General features: G+C 45.0%; 1 protein-coding gene across 4 annotated transcripts in view; it reads right to left on the bottom strand.

The window, feature by feature from the left end:
* Positions 1-20,515, bottom strand: part of tyw1 (tRNA-yW synthesizing protein 1 homolog (S. cerevisiae)) — a 217,681-nt gene that overhangs the window by 30,790 nt on the left and 166,376 nt on the right. For 3 of the 4 annotated variants that reach the window (XM_085964469.1, XM_085964468.1, XM_085964467.1), the window contains exon 14: positions 7,519-7,629. In XM_085964469.1, coding sequence (XP_085820595.1) covers positions 7,519-7,629 — 111 coding nt within the window. Of the gene's footprint in view, positions 1-5,957; positions 7,297-7,518; positions 7,630-20,515 lie in introns of those variants that run through there. The other variant, XM_085964470.1, reaches the window with a different exon arrangement.

Below are 20,515 nucleotides of genomic sequence, written 5' to 3'. Positions count from 1 at the left end.
GCAAAGCTTAAGCACACAAACTACATGCACTGCCAGAGTAATCAAAAGAGCAGTATGCCTCAAAATGTACCTTCACTCTTTATATAATTAGCAGTTGTGAAGTGTCTATTCCTCTGTATCACTTAGTCCGATTTATAACAACTTTGAAGATATAAGCAAAAAGGGATGAAGATACAGAAATATTCCCGACCAGAATATGGACAAGCATCAAGAGTCAAATTCTCTGTCATCTCTGCTTCTTGGAGTAAAAGATACTTAATAGTTTCAATGGATGGGTTAAATATTTGTGCAACTATATCACATTTCTGTTGAGGTAGTTTGCTATAGCTGACCGAGTTGGCACTAGGGTGCTAACCCCAAATGGCATAACAACAGTCTTAAGGGTCCTAGGGGGCAAAACTGGGCGCCTTGCGCTAACAAGCGCAAATGGCTTTGCGACCGGGTGCAGCACGGACATCATATTTAGCAGGAGTTTTGCAGCGGCGCTACGGTGTTGCACCCTGATCTTCTTCGCCCGGAGATCGTGACGTCATCGCTGTGTGCATCGCCCCAGACCCAAAACGGACTTCCGCTCCCTGCAGCGGCGCCGGTCGAAAACACCGACAGCTGCAGGAGGCGTGCATCTGGCGGCCGGCCGCTTCAGGGGCGATGATTAAAGGCGAGGTGGCCAAGGTAAGTAAAAAAAAAATGATCTTTCTTGTTCCAGTTTATTTCGCAGGTTCCTGCCTGCGATCGATCAGCCCGAGTACTGGGCTGATCGCGCGGGATTGCGGCTGCCTTGGTGGTCCAGGTAGGTACTTTTTATATTGCAGAGCCTGCAGCGATGGCCCTTCCCTATAAGAGGGGGGGGGAAGGAGCCTTTGAACGCGGCAGCGCTGCATGGCGCAGTGTGCAGCGTTGCTGAAGTCTCTGCTCCGCCTGCTGCCGATTGCACTCCAGGAAGGAAGTGGAGTACTTGATTTAGCGCTCCACTTCCTTCCTAGAGCACAAAACCGAATTTTTTAGAAGTTTAGAAACATTAGCGCCTGGGGCTAATTTTCCCAACATTTAAAAGTTAGCGCCCCAAACAGGGCTATAATGAATTTCTCCCCCCTATTATGCTACAGTGTTAGACTGGTACCTGTAGAGCACCACGCACAACCAGAAGACTGGAGTTAGACCGTTGGCCACGAGTCTCACATTGCCTAGCAACACTGGAGCTCTGCACATGCATAAAAAAGTAATACTGTACACAGAACTCTGCATTCTGAAAACACTTTTTTCATGTCAGAAGAAAGCTGGCATGAGCATGGATTCTGTCCCTACATTAAAAACGAAGTTTTAAAATGTTCTATTGTAGTCTATTAAAACACAGCTTTGCTACACTACAATTGGTGTGAAAGCAACGTGGGAAGAATACTTACTGGAACTGACGTCAAGGGTTTTGCACACTCAAAAATAAGACTGTTGGCCAGATTTCCAAGTTACACTGCCACATTTGCATTCATGGGGATCTGAAACTACTTGGAACTGACGCAAAACAATTATCTAACTACGTGAGAAATGACCAAATAAGAATTACATAACATAAAAAAGGCCAATTAGTGAGCTCAAGGTAGTTATCCAATTTTGGAGTTCAGAAAAGGCACTTCAGTTTCAAGCCAATTGACATTATCTGAATCCCTCAATAAAATGAGTGTCCTGTAACTTTCCCCAGTATCTGTATTATAATAGGTAGCTCGCAAGACTCCCAAATTGATGATTCACATTTATTGAGATGGCAATGGTATTCTCACCAACTGATCAAAATATGTTATTTTCTGTGGATATTATAAATTATATAACAGATGCTCAATTATTTTAAGTATCAATTTTTTTGCTGACATTTATCCTTATTCCTTAATGCATTTATCATGAAGTGCCCTTGAATGCAGGGGTGTACAATTTCAATTGTTAGAACAGGAGATTAGTTCTTGATTCTTTAAAGCTTTTAGCCAGAACAGAATCCCACACAGCACTAGTTTTGATTACTTATAGCCTTAGTCAGCAAATATCTGAAACAACAGCAACAATAGTGTTAATTTTGCATTTTGTAGTGGTTAATTGGTAGCTCAAGAGCAGCAGGGAATAAGATTGTGAATGATCCAGTACAGAAAGAAAACATTTACACAAGATAACACTCAGCAAAATCTCACTGAGAACAAAGGGGGAAATAATGTAGGGGGCAGTAATACGTCAATTATTATGAGGCTGCTTAAAAGGTACTCTGTTTTCAAGTGCTGTTACTACCGCGAACATCTAGAATAGATTACTACAGATCTTATATCATTATAGTTTAGAGTGGCTAAAACTGATGATGAGCTAAATGCCAGCCTTTAAAAATCAATCTCAATACAGTATAATGATATGAAAGCTCTGTGGTAACCAATACTGCATGTGACATTTTTGTTTAAAAATAGGTCATTATTAGATTCCTCATTGTAAAACAGAACAACTGTAACAGTGTCCAAGAATAATGGTGATCATGGAGTTGTATCTCAAAAGAGGATATAAATCACAAAAATCATTTTGTGTTTCAACAGTTTGGAAAAGTAATCACAGAACAGCACTGTAATGAAGCACTGTAAAAAGACAGATTAATGATTGTTTGCTAATACTACTTTTGTTGCTGAACATGTGCATGTGTTGCATTGTCTGAGATACTAGGATGACATGACTGGACTGCAGCATCACATCTACTCTTCCCTGCAATAAATTCATGTAAAAGGGATACCATTGCTATGTTGCCATTATTAAAAATTACTGCCACAAAATGTCCATCACAAAATACCTCGGTGCTAATCTATGTACAAAATTGAGTATTACTTTCAACACATCGCTAATGACAATTAACATTATTTGTATTCCGCTATTCTTTCTTAATATTCAGACTATAACCCAAATAAATTGACGATCAGAAAATAAATACAGATGATCACTATTTTTCACACCAGAATGGCCTGAGGGCGCTTCGCTTCTTCCTTGAACAGAGGCCCGACCAGTCCCCATCCACCACTACCCTCCTCCGCCTGGCTGAACTTGTTCTCACATTGAACAACTTCTCCTTTGACTCCTCATTTCCTCCAAATCAAAGGTGTTGCTATGGGTACCCGCATGGGTCCTAGCTATGCCTGCCTTTTCGTGGGATATGTGGAACACTCTTTGTTCCAGTCCTACTCGGGTCCCCTCCCTCACCTCTTTTTCCGATACATTGATGACTGTATCGGTGCCGTTTCCTGCTCTCGCCCTGAACTAGACAATTTCATTCACTTTGCCTCCAATTTCCACCCTTCCCTCACCTTCACATGGTCCATCTCTGACTCTTCCCTTCCCTTCCTCGACTTCTCCGTCTCCATCTCTGGGGATAGGTTATCGACCAACATTCACTACAAGCCCACTGACTCCCACAGCTACCTGGATTACACTTCCTCCCACCCTGCCTCCTGTAAGGACTCTATTCCATTCTCCCAGTTTCTCCGTCTCCGCCGCATCTGCTCCGACGATGCCACCTTCCACACCAGTGCTTCCGACATGTCTTCCTTTTCCCTCAACCGAGGATTCCCCTCTACCGTGGTTGACACGGCCCTCGACCGTGTCCGTTCTATCTCCCGCACTTCTGCCCTCACCCCTGCCCCTCCCTCCCGGAACCACGATAGGGTTCCCCTTGTCCTCACCTTTCACCCCACCAGCCTCCACATTCAACGGATCATCCTCCGCCATTTCTGCCACCTCCAAAGTGATCCCACCACCAAATGCATCTTCACCTCCCCTCACCTTTCAGCATTCCGTAAGGACAGCTCCCTCCGAGACACCCTAGTCCACTCCTCTATCACCCCAGCACCCCTTCGCCTGGCACCTTCCCATGCAAGCGCAGGAGATGTAACACCTGCCCTTATACCTCCCCTCTTCCCACTGTCCAGGGCCCCAAACACCCCTTCCAGGTGAAACAGCGATTTACTTGTACTTCTTGCAATCTAGTATACTGTATTCGCTGCTCACGATGTGGTCTCCTCTACATTGGGAAGACCAAACGCAGATTGGGTGACCGCTTTGCGGAACACCTCCGTTCAGTCCGTAAGGGTGACCCCGAGCTTCCGGTCGCCTGTCATTTTAATTCACCGCCCCATTCCCACTCGGACCTCACCGTCCTCGGCCTCTTGCATTGTTCCATAGAAGCTCACCGTAAACATGAGGAACAGCACCTCATCTTCCCATTAGGCACTTTACAGCCTTCTGGACTCAATATCGAGTTCAACAATTTCAGATCATAACCTCGGCCCCTATTACATTTTTACTTATGTTTTTTATCCACACCTTTGTTTTGGCCTCCCCCCCCCTTCCCCCTTTCTTTTTTTTTCTCTCTCCCACATGGCAGCTGTCTCCCATTCTGCCAGCGCATTTCACACCTAATCTAGAGCATCTTTTGTCTCCACTAGTCCTATCACCATCTCGTCTCGTTTTGAATACCTCTTAATGTCTCTTCTCTTTTGTTCTCTCCCAGCCTGGCCTCTTAATCTATTTCATTTCCTGTGCTTCTTTAGTCTTGACAAAGGGTTCACCTGAAACGTTGACTCTATTTTCTCTCCACGGATGTTGCCTGGCCTGCTGAGTTTTTCCAGCATTTTCTGTTGTTATCACTTTTTTTCAGTTGGCTACAATTTCACAATTTGGCATAATCAATTTTATTAATCGATTAGATTTTACCTTGGAAGCTGCTGCGACTGCACCACAGATTGCTGAAATGACCTAAAGTGAATAACTAAATATCAATGGCCCTGAATTTGCAGTCGGAGGCATACCTGAAGAATACGTCTCCGAGCCAAATAAATATCCAAAAGTACCTGGTGTCTCCGGAGCTTCTGACTCTTTGGGTTCTGGGCCTTCAGGCGTACGCCTGCGTAAAGGCCCAGGGATCCCAAGGATGCACGCAGTTCGCAAGTGTCTACCAATCAAAAAGGGGGATTCCTATGAGGCTTATGGGGATTCCATTTACGTACGGAATCCCCATAAGCATAATTAGAAATCCCCAAATAAATAAGAAATCACACCATTAAATAAAAATAAATGTTCCCATGTTCAAAATTAATTAAAAGACCCTTTAATTAAGCATTTAAAATAAAATTTACATTTTTTGAAAAATAAATACATTTTAAAACGGGCCAAAATTTACCTAAACTAATTTTAAATATATGTGTATGTATTAATAATTAAAAAAAATTATTTTAACATTTATTTTAAACCCTTACGCTGGTAAAAGAAGGCCATCCGCCTGCTTTTACCAGGCGTAAGGGTTTCATGGGCATTCGCTGGGCAGTAGTTGGGCAAACAGCCCCATTTTGTGCCAGCAAAAGTGTTTTTGCAGCGGATGTGAAGGATCTGTCATAATGAAACTTGACAGATCGCAAGTTCTGGGTTTTCGCACATGTGCAGCACACGCAAAAACCTGGAACTTGCAGGGCCATTCTGAGGATTTATGATGGCATACGCTGTGCATACGCCGTCATCAGCCTGGCAAAATCCGGCCCAATAGGTTAATGCAAAAATTAACTAGAGGCGTTTGACATTGTAAGAGTGTCTTAATCAGAACTTTTAAAAGATTTTAATGTTTTCTTCATTTTAAATGAAAAAAAGATTCAGAAATTTCAACGCAGATTGAGCTGAAATTCTGATCAGCAAGTTACAGTGCAATTGTTCAATGCACTTGTGCCACATTCCTTTACTATTTTTATGCAGGCATTAATTCATTTATTTTCAGTGGGTTAACACTTGTATAAATGTAAGGCACAAAGGAACTATCGGCATTAATCATTTGGATGTAAACTTTACCAAGCGGAGTTTATACCCTTATATACCACACTTTACAATCACATGTGTGCAACATGGAAAATTTTGATTAAGACAGCACAGTGTATCAATTCACTGGGAATTCAAAACCTGCATCAGTATAAATAAAATTTATATTTACAATAGGCTCTTTCATAATGACATCATATATCAGGGACAGCCTGATTTATCAAACTGCAGTCAGCAATGCTCAAATGTAGTGAGCAACAAGTTCATGTATACTAATTAGAATTACACAGAATATACAGCACAGAATGTACAGCCATTCAGTCCAACTAGTCTGTGCTGGTGCTTCTATTCCACACGAATCTCCTCCCAGTCCATCTGCATCACCTCAGCCTTTCAGAATACTCCCTTTTCTCTCATGTACTTGTCTAGTTTCCTTTTGAAAGAATCTAAATTATTTGCCTCAACCACTTCCTGTGGTAGCAGGTTTCACATTCTAACCACTCTGAGTAAAGACATTTCTCCTTATTTTCCTATTGTATTTATTAGTAACTATCTTGTATTTATGGCCCCTAGTTTTGGATTCTCCCACAAGTGGAAACATTTTCTCCACATCTATCCTGTCCAACCCATTCATAATTTTAAAGACTTCTATCAGGTCACCTCTAAGTCTTCTCTTTTCTAAAGAAAAAAGCCCCAACCCGTTCAATCTTTTCCGATATCTGTAATCTCTCAGTTCGATATACTAAACAGTTAGTTCAACAAGTAATCACTGTGGAAGACAATGCATCCATCCTTGGCTTCTTGTTGTGAGCTTCGTGCCCCTCCAGTGCTGGCTAATAGGAGGTGCAGAACGGCAACCTAGGCTGATTAACTTTCTCTTTTATCGTTACAGCTTGAAAACGTCATCTGAACCACATCATTAGGTACTGACTTGCAAATCCTTCACATTTTTCTATTATCCTACATTTAATGAATTCAGACTTCACTACCTAAAAAAATTAAAAAGTCAAAACATTTGGATTACAACAAGTGTGTTGCTGCATGCATGCATGGTGTCAGTGTACATCAAGAATATAAATCTGCAAGCACTGTAAACACTTCCTATTACTTTATATAAATAGTAAAGAACTAGTGATCTCCCATAGCATTGCTAATGGTGAGACAGAGTTACACAGTTTTATAACAATAGGGACGTTCTCAGCAAAATGTGATGGAGAGAAGGTTATAGGAAGATGCTGCCTGACCTCTGAATATTTCCAGCATTTTTTGTTTTTGTTTCATATTTCTAGCATCTGCAGTTTTTGCCTTTTAAATATTGTGTTCTGTTACCATTCATTTGAGTTAAGGTAAGAAAACTCTTCCCTGGAAGCATTTTTTTTTCTGAACTGAAGGAGAATCCTCAACCAGAAGAGCTGGAGAAATGAGAAGGCATTCCTCTGTGCCTGGGTGGAACATTCTGCTATCGCCATCATATCAAACCTGCTGCTGGTAAAGGAGGAGGGAAGAAGTTCACGTTCTTTGAAGAGATACAGAGCTCACTCACCCAGCTGTGAAAGTATTTTGACCAGTATTCTACCAGAGAGAATAAAATGCACCAGAGAGAATAAAATGCCCGCCTTTTACATTTTTAATTTTAAAAATTTAAACTTCATGCAGCAATGGCATATGGTAATACTTTTCTGGCAACATACTAATATTCTGACTTACTTTAACCTCAATGAAGTCAGGTTTCCCAATCTCAATCAGATCAGCATAAGATCGAAGTTCATCCACATTCCAGGCCTTTACCAGAGTCAGTCTATATACTGTGCGTTGCTTCTGCAAGAGAACAGATCAAGAGTACAATTGAATGCACTGTATTTTCTACCAGAATCCTGTTTGGAACATATTTCATCTCTATATATTATGGTTTACTCTGGAGAATTTGTTTCTGTAATGCCCTACAGTGTCAAATAAATCTGTGTCTGTATTAGTACTGTGATTGGTAAAAAGATGCTTTGTGCAGGTGCAGAGCAATCCTGACTCCCATGCTCTGAATCAGAACGCCTCAGTTTTGTAATATGTTCCATCTGGTAAACCAACCACAATACTCGCTTTACTGAGACAAGTCCAAATGCCAAAGGGCTTTCGAGTCTGGCGCTGTGAGCATCAGATTCAGAATCAAGTGATCAACTGCTTGAACTTCTGCATTCACAGCTTGAGTTTATCATTACTAAGAGCACCAAGAATACGATTTCATTGATAAATGAGCAGAATCACAGATATGTTGCCCAAAACATCTGTAAAATAATCTCTGCGGCCAATGTAATAAATATGTAATTTTACTTTGGGCTGGATTTTGCCAGCCGAGACGAGTTGGGGGCGGGACAGCTGCCTTCCGGGTTCTAGTCCCGCCCCCAGCGACGTCTGATGAACCCATGCTATTTTCCCTTGTTGAGCCCACCCTGCAGGCTTACCGGCCAATTAAGGGAAAGCCGGTGACAGATGACGTCAGCGCATGATGCTTCATCTGTCGAAAGAATTTTGACAGATGAATTGTCAGCGTTTGACAGCTTTGAGAAGCTGTCAAACACTGGCAATCTCTGTTCTAAGGTGAGCCCTTTCACCAAGGCCTCTCTCCTCAGCAGAAAGCAGATGGCTGCAGCATCTGAGAATGCAGCAGCCATTCTGTCATCTCTGCTTTTGAGATGAGGCACCTCCGGATCCTCAAAGCTTGCAGAAAGAAGCAAAGGTAAGGACATTTTTTCCAACACTTTACACTCACCTCTCATACATACCTGTTCACACTTGCACCCATCTCACCTTTCCAGCTGACATTTCGACCCCTCTCACCCCCGCAGACCCACTGCTCGCCTCGCTGGTTCGCAGCCGTCGGGAAGCCCGCAACTGCAGGCGTAAAATGGGGAAAAGCCTTAAAACTGCCTATTAACTACCTGTTAACAGGCAGTTAATTGGCTCTAATCCCCTTCCCGCCTCAAGGAGACGGGTCCCTGCACAACTCGGGAACCGCCTCCCAGGAAGATGGCACGGAGGCGGGTTGGGAGCGGGATCGGTACCCACTCCCAGTTTCTGCCATTTTCGCGGCAGTCCCGTCTCCAAACCCGCCTCCTCAGGGCTGGGAAAATTCCCCCCTTAGTTATAAGTAAAATCACTGATTATGATGATTAAAATAGGGTAAAGAAAAGCATAATAATTTTGAGTTGTGCATACAATATACTGGGGTGTAGAGCTTCCTCTTTAGGTGTTTCCCCCCACCTGAGTTTTCGCTCAAATTCATTTGCACATCGCCGAACGCAAAATCTGCCATGGACCAACACAATCGGACAGTGTTTTAAAACGTAATTATTTTTTGCTTTAAAATTTTTTCCTTCATATATTTAAATGTTAACTCAGTGAAGTTTGATTAATACACTTGAAAATAGGATTATCACAAAAAATAAGCATTTTAATTACAGTGTCAATCTACCACCTCTGAGTAACAAGATTTTAAATTGCTGAAATTTGTTTTAAAGAATATATAAAACTATTTTCTAGTTACACTGGGGTATATTAGTCAGTTTCTTAGTAAATTAAAACAAAAATCAAATGTAAAAGCTTTTAAAATGTATCTTTCAATGTCCTTGCGCCCAAAAGAACCAGCTTAATTTTTAAAGCCTCCCCGAATGCCTGCAAACGAGCACAATTGGTGGAAATTTCCAATGGTGATTAATTCAACCTGGAGGCATGGCCAATTTTTTGGGCGGTGCCTGCATCCAGCGCGATGTTTTTAAAACTAGCGCAAAAGATCGCGGAAACTTGAGTTGCACTGAACACAAATTGTGCTTAAAATTCTGCAAACCTTTACGCTGAAAAAAAAGCGCAATCAGGCAGAAACTCCAGGCCTAGGTGTATTGCGCCATCAGCAATACTTTCTAAAGAAACTAAAAAGGGTCAGTTTGATGTATTTGCATAAAATTCTTCTGCAGTCCTCAAGGAGATAAAGGGTCGTCCTTTTAGAACCGAGATGAGAAATTTCTTCTCTCAGAGGGTTGTAAATCTGTGGAATTCTGCCCCAGAGAGCCATGGAGGCTGGATCATTAAATACATTTAAGGTGGAGATAGACAGATTTTTACAAGATAAGGGAGAAAACATAGAAGATAGAAGCAGGAGTAGGCCATTTGGCCCCTCGAGCCTGCTCCACCATTCAATGCGATCATGGCTGATCATCCAAATTCAGTACCAGTTCCCTGCTTTCTCCCCATACCCCTTGATCCCTTTAGCCTTGAGAAATATATCTAACTCCTTCTTGAATATATTTAATGAATTGGCCTCTACTGCCTTCTGTGGCAGAGAATTCCACAGGTTCACCACTCTCTGGGTGAAGAAATTCCTCCTCATTTCTGTCCTAAATGGCCTACCCCTTATCCTTAGACTGTGACCCCTGGTTCTGGACTCCCCGACCATCGGGAACATCCTTCCAGCATCTAGTCTGTCTAGTCCTGTTAGAATTTTATAAGTTTCGATGAGATCCCCTCTCATTCTTCTAAACTCCAGCGAGTACAAGCCCAATCGATCCAATCTCTCCTCATACGTCATTCCTGCCATCCCAGGTATCAGCCTGGTGAATCTTCGCTGAACTCCTTCCATGGCAAGAACATCCTTCCTCAGATAAGGCGACCAAAACTGCACACAATACTCCAGATGTGGTCTCACCAAGGCCCTGTACAACTGCAGCAAGACATCCTTGTTCCTGTACTCAAACCCTCTCGCTACAAAGGCCAACATACCATTTGCCTTCTTAACCGCCTGCTGCACCTGCATGCTTACCTTCAGCGACTGGCGCACAAGGACACCCAGGTCTCGTTGCACTTCCCCTTCTCCCAATCTATTGCCATTCAGATAATAATCTGCCTTTCTGTTTTTGCTACCAAAGTGGATAACCTCACAGTTATCCATGTTATATTGCATCTGCTATGCTTCTGCCCAATCACTCAACCTGTCCAAATCATCCTGGAGTTTCTCGGCATCCTCCTTACAGCACACACGCCCACCCAGCTTTGTGTCGTCTGCAAATTTGGAGATATTACATCTAGTTCCCTTGTCTAGATCATTAATATATATTGTGAATAGCTGGGGTCCAAGGACCGATCCCTGCGGTACCCCACTAGTTACTGCCTGCCACTCGGAAAAAGACCCGTTTATTCCAACTCTTTGCTTTCTGTCTGCCAACCAGTTCTCTATCCAAGTCAGTACCTTGCCCCCAATCCCATGTGCCTTAACTTTACACGCTAATCTCTTATGCGGGACCTTATCGAAAGCCTTCTGAAAGTCCAAATACACCACATCCACTAGTTCTCCCTTATCTATTTTACCAGTTACATCCTCAAAAAATTCCAGTAGTCAAGCACGATTTACCTTTTGTAATTCCATGTTGACTTTGTCCGATCCTGTCACTATTTTCCAAGTGCTCTGCTATTACATAATGGGCTCTAGCATTTTCCCCAGTACCAATGTCAGGCTTACCGGTCTGTAATTCCCCGTTTTCTCTCTTCCACCTTTTCTGAATAGTGGGGTAACATTAGCTACCCTCCAATCCATGGGTACTGTTCCAGATTCTATCGAATGTTGGAAGATGATCAGCAATGCATCTACTATTTCTAGGGCCACTTCCTTAAGTACCCTACGATGTAGATTATCAGGCCTTGGGGATTTATCGGCCTTCAATCCCATCAATTTCCTTAACACCATTTCCCTACAAATACTGATTTCTTTCAGTTCCTTCCTTTCATCAGACCCTATGTTCCCCGACATCTCTGGGAGGTTATTTGTGTCCTCCTTTGTGAAGACAGAACCAAAATATACATTTAATTGGTCTGCCATTTCTTTGTTCCCCATTATAAATTCCCCTGATTCTGATTGCAAGGGACCTACGCTTGACTTCACCAATCTTTTTCTCTTCACATATCTATAAAAGCTTTTACAGTCAGTTTTTAATGGAGGGAAGGGTTATGGGGAGCGGGCAGGGAAGTGGCTTTGAGCCCAAGATCAGCCATGACCTTATTGAATGGCTGAACAGGCTCAAGGGGCCTTTCTTTCTTTCTAACCCCTTACAAGAAATCAATAGTAAACAAGACCGCCGTCTTAAGTGCTTTTGTGAGTTGTAGTTGAATATAATGTTAAACAAATTGTCTTGTTATTACCTGCATTTTAGCAAGGCCTGAATAGGCTCACTATTAAGCTGCTTATTTGTTCATCACAGTATCTATGATTTTCAAATCATTTTTACATTAACAATTAGATTTAAAACTTAATTGGTATTGACTTGGCGTTGGTCACACACATCTAATAGTTAATCCTTAGAAACTAACAACTGCAAGAACAGCAATGGCAACAGGCTACTCTATGAGCTGAATATTACAACAATTTGCATTTATAGCACCTTTCATATACTAAACATTGTTGAAGGCATGGTCAAAGAGATAGGTTTTGAAAGTAGAGATGGCGATAGTAAGGTGGAAGAGTTTGGGGAGAGATCTCCTGAGTGTAAGTAGCTGAAGACTTTTGCAACCAAATGTGGCGAGGAGGAAGAGATATATAGGAGGATCGAGTTGGAAGTACAGAGCACGCACTGGCATATAGAGGTGGAGGATGATGCAGAAGCAGATGGGATCAGGTTAAGGAGGGATTTGCAAATGATTAGGAATTTGAATTCAATGCATTGGGACCAAGAAGCCAATGGAAGTTGACAAGATTATGGGTATAGTGAGTGGGACTTAGCTTAGGATAGAATGTGGACAACAGGGTTTTGGATGAGTTGGAGTTTGTGGTGTGTAGCTCAGGACAGGAAGGAGAGCATCAGAGAAGTCAAGCCTGGAGGTGGTTAAAAGTATGGATGAGGGTTTTCAGTGGTAGTGATGTAAGTGCAGAGGAGGGTGATGTTGCAGTGGTGCAAACAGATGCTCTTGGGGATGGATAGGATATGATGTTTGAAGCTCAACTCAGGCTCAATTAGCACCTCTAAGTTTGCAGTGTCAGATTTAGGCGAGCTAATCTTCAGGGAAGGGGATGGAATCAGGAACTAGGGTGTACAGCTTTTGGCAGCAGCCGAACGGGATGGCTTCTGTCTTGCTTATACGATGGTGAAGAAAGATCTAACTTATCCACAACTTGATGTTGCAGTTGTGGGGGAAGGAGGGTGTTGGACCTCAGTGGGATCGGGGCTTACCTCACAGTTGGGTGGGGGGGGGGGGGGGTGGTGGGGGAGGTGGGGGAAGAAAGAGGCCGGAAACTTGTAGTGCAGTGGGGTTGGGACGTACCTCATAGTGGGGGGGGAAGCGTTGGGGGCAGTCAGACAGCACAGTGTTGGTTATGAAGTCGAGGGTGGTGCTAAAATAGAGATGGATGTTGTCAGAACACATATGGAGGCAGATCCCATTCCTACGGATAACGTCACAGAGGGTCAGCAAACAGAAAAGGGAAGGGAAAAGAGCTGAAACTAAAACTTTGGGATATCCCCAAGGCTGCAGGGGAAAGATGGATTTTGAGGATTATATCAAGAAGGAATGAATTCAAGAACCAACAGCTCATGATAAATTCGCACACAATAGGTATGTGACACTAGAATACTGGCACCGATTTGCGGAGGGTGGGGTCGAATTGGACCTCGTGGGGTAAGATTTTTGGATGGTAAACCCTGAAGTAAGGGGAGGCAGGGGTCAGGGGCGGACCTTGCAGTGGGTGGCTTGGACCTTGCCAGGAGAGGGGGCCTTACAGCGGGGTCGGGACTTACCTCACAATGTGTGTTGGGTGGAGGAGAGAGGTCGGAAGTCGCAGTGTGCGGTTGGGGGCGGGGGGACAGCATCAGGCCTCGCAGTGGGGATGAGGCTTACCTCACAGTGTGTGTATGTGTGTGTGTGTGTGGGGGAGGGGGCTAGTAAGAGAGGTCGGAACGTGCAGTGGGGGAGGGGGGGTGTGGTAAACCACTGTTTGTATTCCTGTTTGTCCTGTTTGTATTCCACTGTGTACATGCCTGGACATGCCTCGGCTGACTCCTCCCACAGGTCCTAGTATAAAGGTGACTGCTCCCCAGCCCTTTGTATCCTGGACCGGTCGACCACGCGAGGCAGACCTCCATTCTGTTGTTAATAAAAGCCTTTAGTTACTCTTCTAACTCTCAGTCTTTTATGAGTAATTGATAGCGCATCAGGGGGGAGGGGTGGAGAGGGTGTCGGACCTCAGTGAAGTCGGGGCTTACCTCACAGTTTGGGGGGGGGGGAAAGAGGCAATTAACTTGTAGTGGGGGGGTGGGAGGCCTTGCAGTGGGGTCAGGATGCACCTCATAATGGGGGGGGGGGGGGGGGGAAGAGGTTGGACCTTGCAGTGGGATTGGGGGGGGGGGGGGAGCTGGCGGGCCTCGCTCTGGGAGGGGGTGGCCCTCGCAGTGGGGGAGGGGGGAGGGGGCTGGCGGGATTCGTTGTGGGGGCGGGGGGGGGGGGAAGAGCGCTGGCGGGCCTCGCTGTGGGAGGGGATGGACCTTGCAGTGGGGTTGGGGGGGGGAAAAGAGGAGCTGGCGGGCCTCGCTGTGGGGGGGGGGGGGGGGGAGGGGAGGAGGAGGAGGGAGCTGGCGGGCCTCGCTGTGGGGGGGGGGGGGGGGAAGAGAGAGCTGGCGGGATTCGCTGTGGGAGGGGGTGGACCTCACAGTGGGGGTGGGGAGGGTTGGCAGATCTCACTATAGGGTGTGGCTGAATTGGACATCGCGGGGACAAGAGGTCATTATCTGGACATAGGCACCAGCTACAGAAAGGGAGAGCTTAGAAGAAGCTTTTTCATGCAAAGAGTTATTGGAATGTGAAATCCTTTGCTACAGTTGTCTTGATGTTTAAGATAAGCAAAATTACTTAAAGAAGAAAAAAACAAAAAAGGCTATGGGGAGAAAGGAGGAAAATGGGACAAAGTAAATATGTCGTGAGAGGGTTTCAATTCAATGAAAGCAAAAAGAGCTGAATGGTCTCCTCCTGTGCTAAATATGTTTGTAAGTAATATACATTCAGAATATGTTATAAGTTCAAAATGCAGCAGACAATCAATTCTCGGTTATGATTACTACATCACTCATTCAAAAGACCAGAAAGCTTGACAAGAGTTGAGATGGATTTTTATTTTCCCTTGCAAGTAATCAAATTAGCTACTACAAAAAGCATTTCTACATACAGGCTCTTACGTTATGCTATAACTCACAGCTGAAATTTCCATATTAAACAGAGTCGTAAATTTTTAAACAACCAGAGAATTCCATTAGAGATATTTGATGAGTTTTAGGCCTAACTTTCTCATTTTCCACATCACTCCAACTCATCCGAAGTTCATATACCCAGTGGTACTTGATTCATTCTATTCTACACCAAGTCCCGCTCACCTACTTAGTCTCGATTTCCTGTTGTGCCCTATTCCCCAACACATTGAATTCAAAATCCTCTTCATTTTCAAGTCTGTCCTCAACTTTGTCCCACCACCTCTGCAACATCTTCCACCCATGTGAGATACGGTATTAAAGGAACTGTGGTGGCATGGATAGGTTGGTTAAAGGGAAGAAAACAGTGAGTTGAGGGGTGCAAACAGTAGTGTCTCCAGGGGTCAATGATTCTCTCTATCTCTCCATCTCCATCTATCTATATAAATAATAAATGACATGAACTTTGGTCAAGGAAGCACCATATTTAAATTTGCAGATGACAAGGGAAATAGGGAGCACTTACCTATGAAAAGGATTGCAAGTAAATTCAGGAGGACTAGTCAGGTTAGTACATTGATGTCAAATTAAATTAAATGTGGAAAATGTGAACGGACCCATTGGGAGGAAGAATGAGAAAAAAAATATGCACTAAGTAGTAAAATGTGAAAACTAGTAGAGGAGCCAACAGATGTAGGGTTTCAGATGCATGCATCTTTAAAAGTGGGAGGACAAGTTGGTAAAGCTGCTAAAAATACATATGGTATCCAAGGTTTATAAACCGGGGCAAAAGCCAAACGCTAAATCTATGCAAATCTTTGGTCAGGCTGCAGGTGTCCAATTTTGGGTGTCTTATTTTAAAAAGGATATCAAGGCCATGGTGAGGGTGCAAAAGAGGACAAGATGATACCAGGGCTAAGAGGCTCTTTTCATTAGAACAACGATGCTTAACAGGCGCTCTAATAGAAATGTTCAAAGTTATGAGGGGTTTTGTTAAGGTAAATTGGGAAAAACTATTGCCACTGGTAGATGAGTATAAATTTAAGATCATCACCTAAAAAATAAATGGAGAGGATAGGAGAATTTTTTGTATGCAAGAGATTGTTAGGACCTTAATTGTTGTACCAGAAACAGTGGAGGAAGCAGAGTGGATCACAGCTTTTAAAAGAAAAGTGGATAAATATATATATTTTTTTTTAAAGGTAAATTTTAAATGTATTTAGTTGTGTTTCATGATACGGAGATAGGAAATTGATTGAATCTTGTAATAAATGAACAGAAAACAGTTTTCACATGTTTATTTACAATTGGCCTTATCGTACTAGACGACTTTTCAGTCTGTCTTCCGAGAATTAGGAGAAATGCATGTGGCAGCAAGTGCAAGATCACAGTACTGAATACACAGAACGGGAGATCTTATTGTTACAGCCCAAGATCATGCTAGCTTTTAATTTGATACCGGGCAGTAAAGGTACTCTCTAATACGTAGGGAATACAAGGTCCATTAACAAGATGCTGACCAGTGATGCTGAGCCTGACAGAATATCTGGTGCAGATCTGAAATTTGTAGCAACCCTGTGATGGGCCTTCAATAACCACAAAACTAGAAGTTATAGACTTAAACAAGTTGGCTTTTAATCACTAAGATCAGAGCTAACATCTCAACACGCCGACTGGTTCACAGGAATGAGTCATACAGATCCTGAGATCTTTATGTAAGAGAAGTCAGAGGCGGAGCCAGGAGCCAAGACCTGGAACCTCCCAGGTTAGTCAGGAAAGAGGAAGTGAAACTATACACAGTGGGGGAGGGTAATATACATGAGTGCAAAACGAATACAGGGCCAAGACAAACAGATTTCATTACATTCACCCCTTCTATAGATTTAGTCCATCGGGGTGATGTTTCTTAAAAGTTGGTATAAGTGAGTCTGTCAGGAGGTTTTGCAGTTCTCAGGGATCGGCGCAAAGCCGGTTGGGGTGCCTCTAGGGGAGTGGATTCTGGTTCCTCCGCTGTCCGGGCCTCCGCAGTGTCTTCCAGGTTATCTGCAGTGTCCTCCAGGTTAAAGTTGGGTATTGATACCTCTGGGCGTCCTGTCTCTTTGTAGTGTAGGTCTTCATCGGGTAGTCTCCCATCGTTCTCTCCGCTCCCCGAGGGAGTGAGGTCTTTTATGGAAACAGTGTCCTCTCGCCCGTCAGAGTATTCGATATAGGCGTACTGAGGGTTTGCATGGAGGAGCTGTACCTTTTCCACAAGGGGGTCCGTTTTATGGCCTCTCACGTGCTTCCGCAATAGTACTGTCCCCGGAGACGTCAGCCACGCGGGTAGAGATATGCCCGAGGTGGATTTCCGGGGGGAAACAAACATCTTTTCGTGAGGGGTAGCGTTAGTGGCAGTACATAACAGAGACCTTATGGAGTGGAGCACGTCTGGGAGGACTTCCTGCCAGCGGGAGGTCGGAAGGCCTTTTGACTTTAAGGCTAACGTGACAGCCTTCCAAACAGTAGCATTCTCCCTTTCCACTTGCCCATTACCCCGGGGGTTGTAGCTAGTGGTTCTGCTAGTGGCTATCCCCTTCGAGAGCAAGAACTGGCGCAGCTCGTCACTCATGAATGACGTCCCCCTATCGCTGTGTATGTAGTTCGGCATGCCAAACATGCAGAATAGATTACACAGACACTTGATGACCGTGGCACTGGTCATGTCTGGGCAGGGAATGGCGAAGGGGAAGCGGGAATATTCATCAATGATATTGAGGAAGTATACGTTACGGTCGGCAGAGGGAAGGGGTCCCTTGAAGTCCAGACTTAGGCGCTCGAATGGCCGTGTGGGTTTGATAAGGTGTGCACGGTCAGGCCTGTAGAAACGAGGCTTGCATTCCGCACAGATGCGGCAGGCTCTGGTCATTGCCCTGACCTCCTCAATGGAGTGGGGCAGATTGCGGGACTTTATAAAATGGTATAGTCGGGTGACCCCTGGGTGACAGAGGTCGTTGTGGAGACCCTGTAATTTGTCCGTATGAATGCTGGCACACATTCCCCGCGATAGGGCGTCTGGGGGTTCATTAAGGGCTCCCGGCCTGTACATAATATCATAGTCGAACGTGGATAGTTCGATCCTCCACCTGAGTATTTTGTCATTCTTGATTTTCCCCCTTTGTTTGTTATTAAACATAAAAGCCACCGACCACTGGTCGGTGAGCAGGGTGAAATGTTTGCCGGCTAGGTAGTGTCTCCAGTGCCGCACTGCCTCCACTATAGCCTGTGCCTCCTTCTCGACAGAAGAGTGGCTGATTTCAGGTCCCTGAAGGGTTCGGGAGAAGAAGGCCACAGGTCTCCCAGCCTGATTGAGGGTCGCAGCTAAGGCAAAGTCTGACGCATCGCTTTCGACTTGAAAGGGAATGCATTCGTCCACTGCACACACTGCAGCCCTTTCAATGTCCTGTTTAATACTGATGAAAGCCTCCCGAGCTTCAGCTGATAGTGGGAAGGACGTCGATTTAATGAGGGGTCGGGCCTTATCAGAGTAATTGGACACCCATTGGGCATAATACGAAAAAAATCCCAGGCACCTTTTTAAAGCTTTGGGATTGTGTGGCAGGGGCAGTTCCTTTAGGGGGTGTAATCGGTCAGGGTCCGGTCCAATTACCCCATCTTCCACCACACAACCGAGGATACAGAGGCGGGTTGTGTTGAAGACACATTTGTCTTCGTTGTAGGTTAGATTCAGCTTTAGGGCAGTTTTTAAAAATCTCAAGATTTAGATCGTGGTCTTGCTGGTTGTGCCTGCAGATAGTGACATTGTCCAGATAGGGGTAGGTAGCTTGTAGTTTATTCTCGTCAACCATGCGGTCCATCTCATGTTGGAAGACCGAGACCCCATTTGTTACCCCGAAGGGCACTCTGAGAAAATGGTAGAGGCGCCCGTTCGCCTCGAAGGCGGTGTATGGGCGGTCCTCCGTTCTAATGGGGAGCTGGTGATACGCGGATTTGAGGTCGATAGTCGAGAAGACTCGGTATTGCGCAATCTGGTTGACCATTTCTGATATGCGGGGTAAAGGGTAGGCGTCCAGCTGGGTATAAATATTAACAGTCTGGCTGTAGTCAATTACCATCCGTTTCTTTTCGCTATTTTTAACTATGACTACTTGGGCACGCCACGGGCTGGTACTGCATTCAATAATGCCTTCCCGCAGGAGTCTGTCCACTTCCGCCTTGATAAAGTGTCTGTCTTCCAGACTGTACCGTCTACTTTTGGGCGCTATGGGCCTACAGTTCGGAGCGAGATTTGCGAATAGAGAGGGCGGGCTGATTTTTAAGGTTGATAGGCCACAGACTGTGAGTGGCGGCTGGGACCCGCTATATGCTAGCGTGACACTTTCGTGGTGGCACTGGAAGTCCAGGCCCAAGATTACATTAACACAGAGTTCTGGCATCACGAGGAGTTTAAAATCCTTGTAGTCCGTGCCTTTTACAGTCAGTGTTACAACACAGTAGCCCAAAATGTCCGAAGTGTGGGGCTTAGCAGCCATAGCAATTCTGCTCCATGTAGGGGTTACCGTTAATGAGTGCCGCCGTACCAGGCTAGGGTGGATAAAACTCTCGGTACTCCCACAGTCAATTAAACATTTCGTTAAATTCCCGTTTACCTGTATGTCCATCATGGATTTTGTCAACGGGTGTGGCCTGGATTGATCCACCGTGATCGAAGCCACTGTTGGGCCCTGGGCGGCCGTTGAGTCGGGAAAAGATGGCGGATCCCAAGATGGCGGCCCGCACGGCACGCACGAGGCGGTGACGGAGTTGGAAATCGGATTCCCCCTGCAGACTTTGCTAAAATGCCCCTTTTTCTTACATTTGAAGCATGTAGTGTCCTGGGCATCGTTGTCTGGGGTGCTTGGCCTGGCCGCAGAAGTAGCATTTCGGGCCTCGAGACATTGCCACTGTAGTAGGACTCCTGGGTGAACTTCTGTGTGGGGACTCCGGCGGTGTAGAGCTGGTCTGAGGCCTGGATGGGGAAGATGGCTGATTCCAAGATGGCGGCCCCCTCGGCGCGCACGAGGCGGTGAGGGCCGCATGGCCGGAAGAATAAGAGTCAGAGTTTTTCTGGGCCACGTCCAGCGATCGCGCAGTGGCCACTGCCTTTTTTAAGTCCAGGACCTCCTTCTCCAGCAGTCTCTGCCGGATATAATTCGATTTGAGGCCCGTGATGAAGGAATCGCGGACCAATTCGTCAGAGTACGCGTTGGCCATCACGGCCTTGCAGTTACAGTCCCGGACCAGGTCCTTTAGGCCCTGTATGAAATCGTCCATTGATTCCTCTGGTCGCTGCCTGCGTGTAGCCAGCAGATGTCTGGCGTACACTTCGTTTACCGGCCTCTGGTATTGGGCCTTCAGGATAGTGATGGCCTCCGTGTAAGAGGTGGCGTCCCGGATGAACGAATAAATCCGATGACTTACGCGAGTAGTCAGTAGACTCAGTTTATCTACCTCGCTAG

This window comes from Somniosus microcephalus, chromosome 22 (assembly GCF_052327205.1).
Source record: "Somniosus microcephalus isolate GS21.2 chromosome 22, FLI_Smic_1.0, whole genome shotgun sequence".
Taxonomy (NCBI): domain Eukaryota; kingdom Metazoa; phylum Chordata; class Chondrichthyes; order Squaliformes; family Somniosidae; genus Somniosus; species Somniosus microcephalus.
This window is presented reverse-complemented; position numbering and strand designations above follow the sequence as displayed.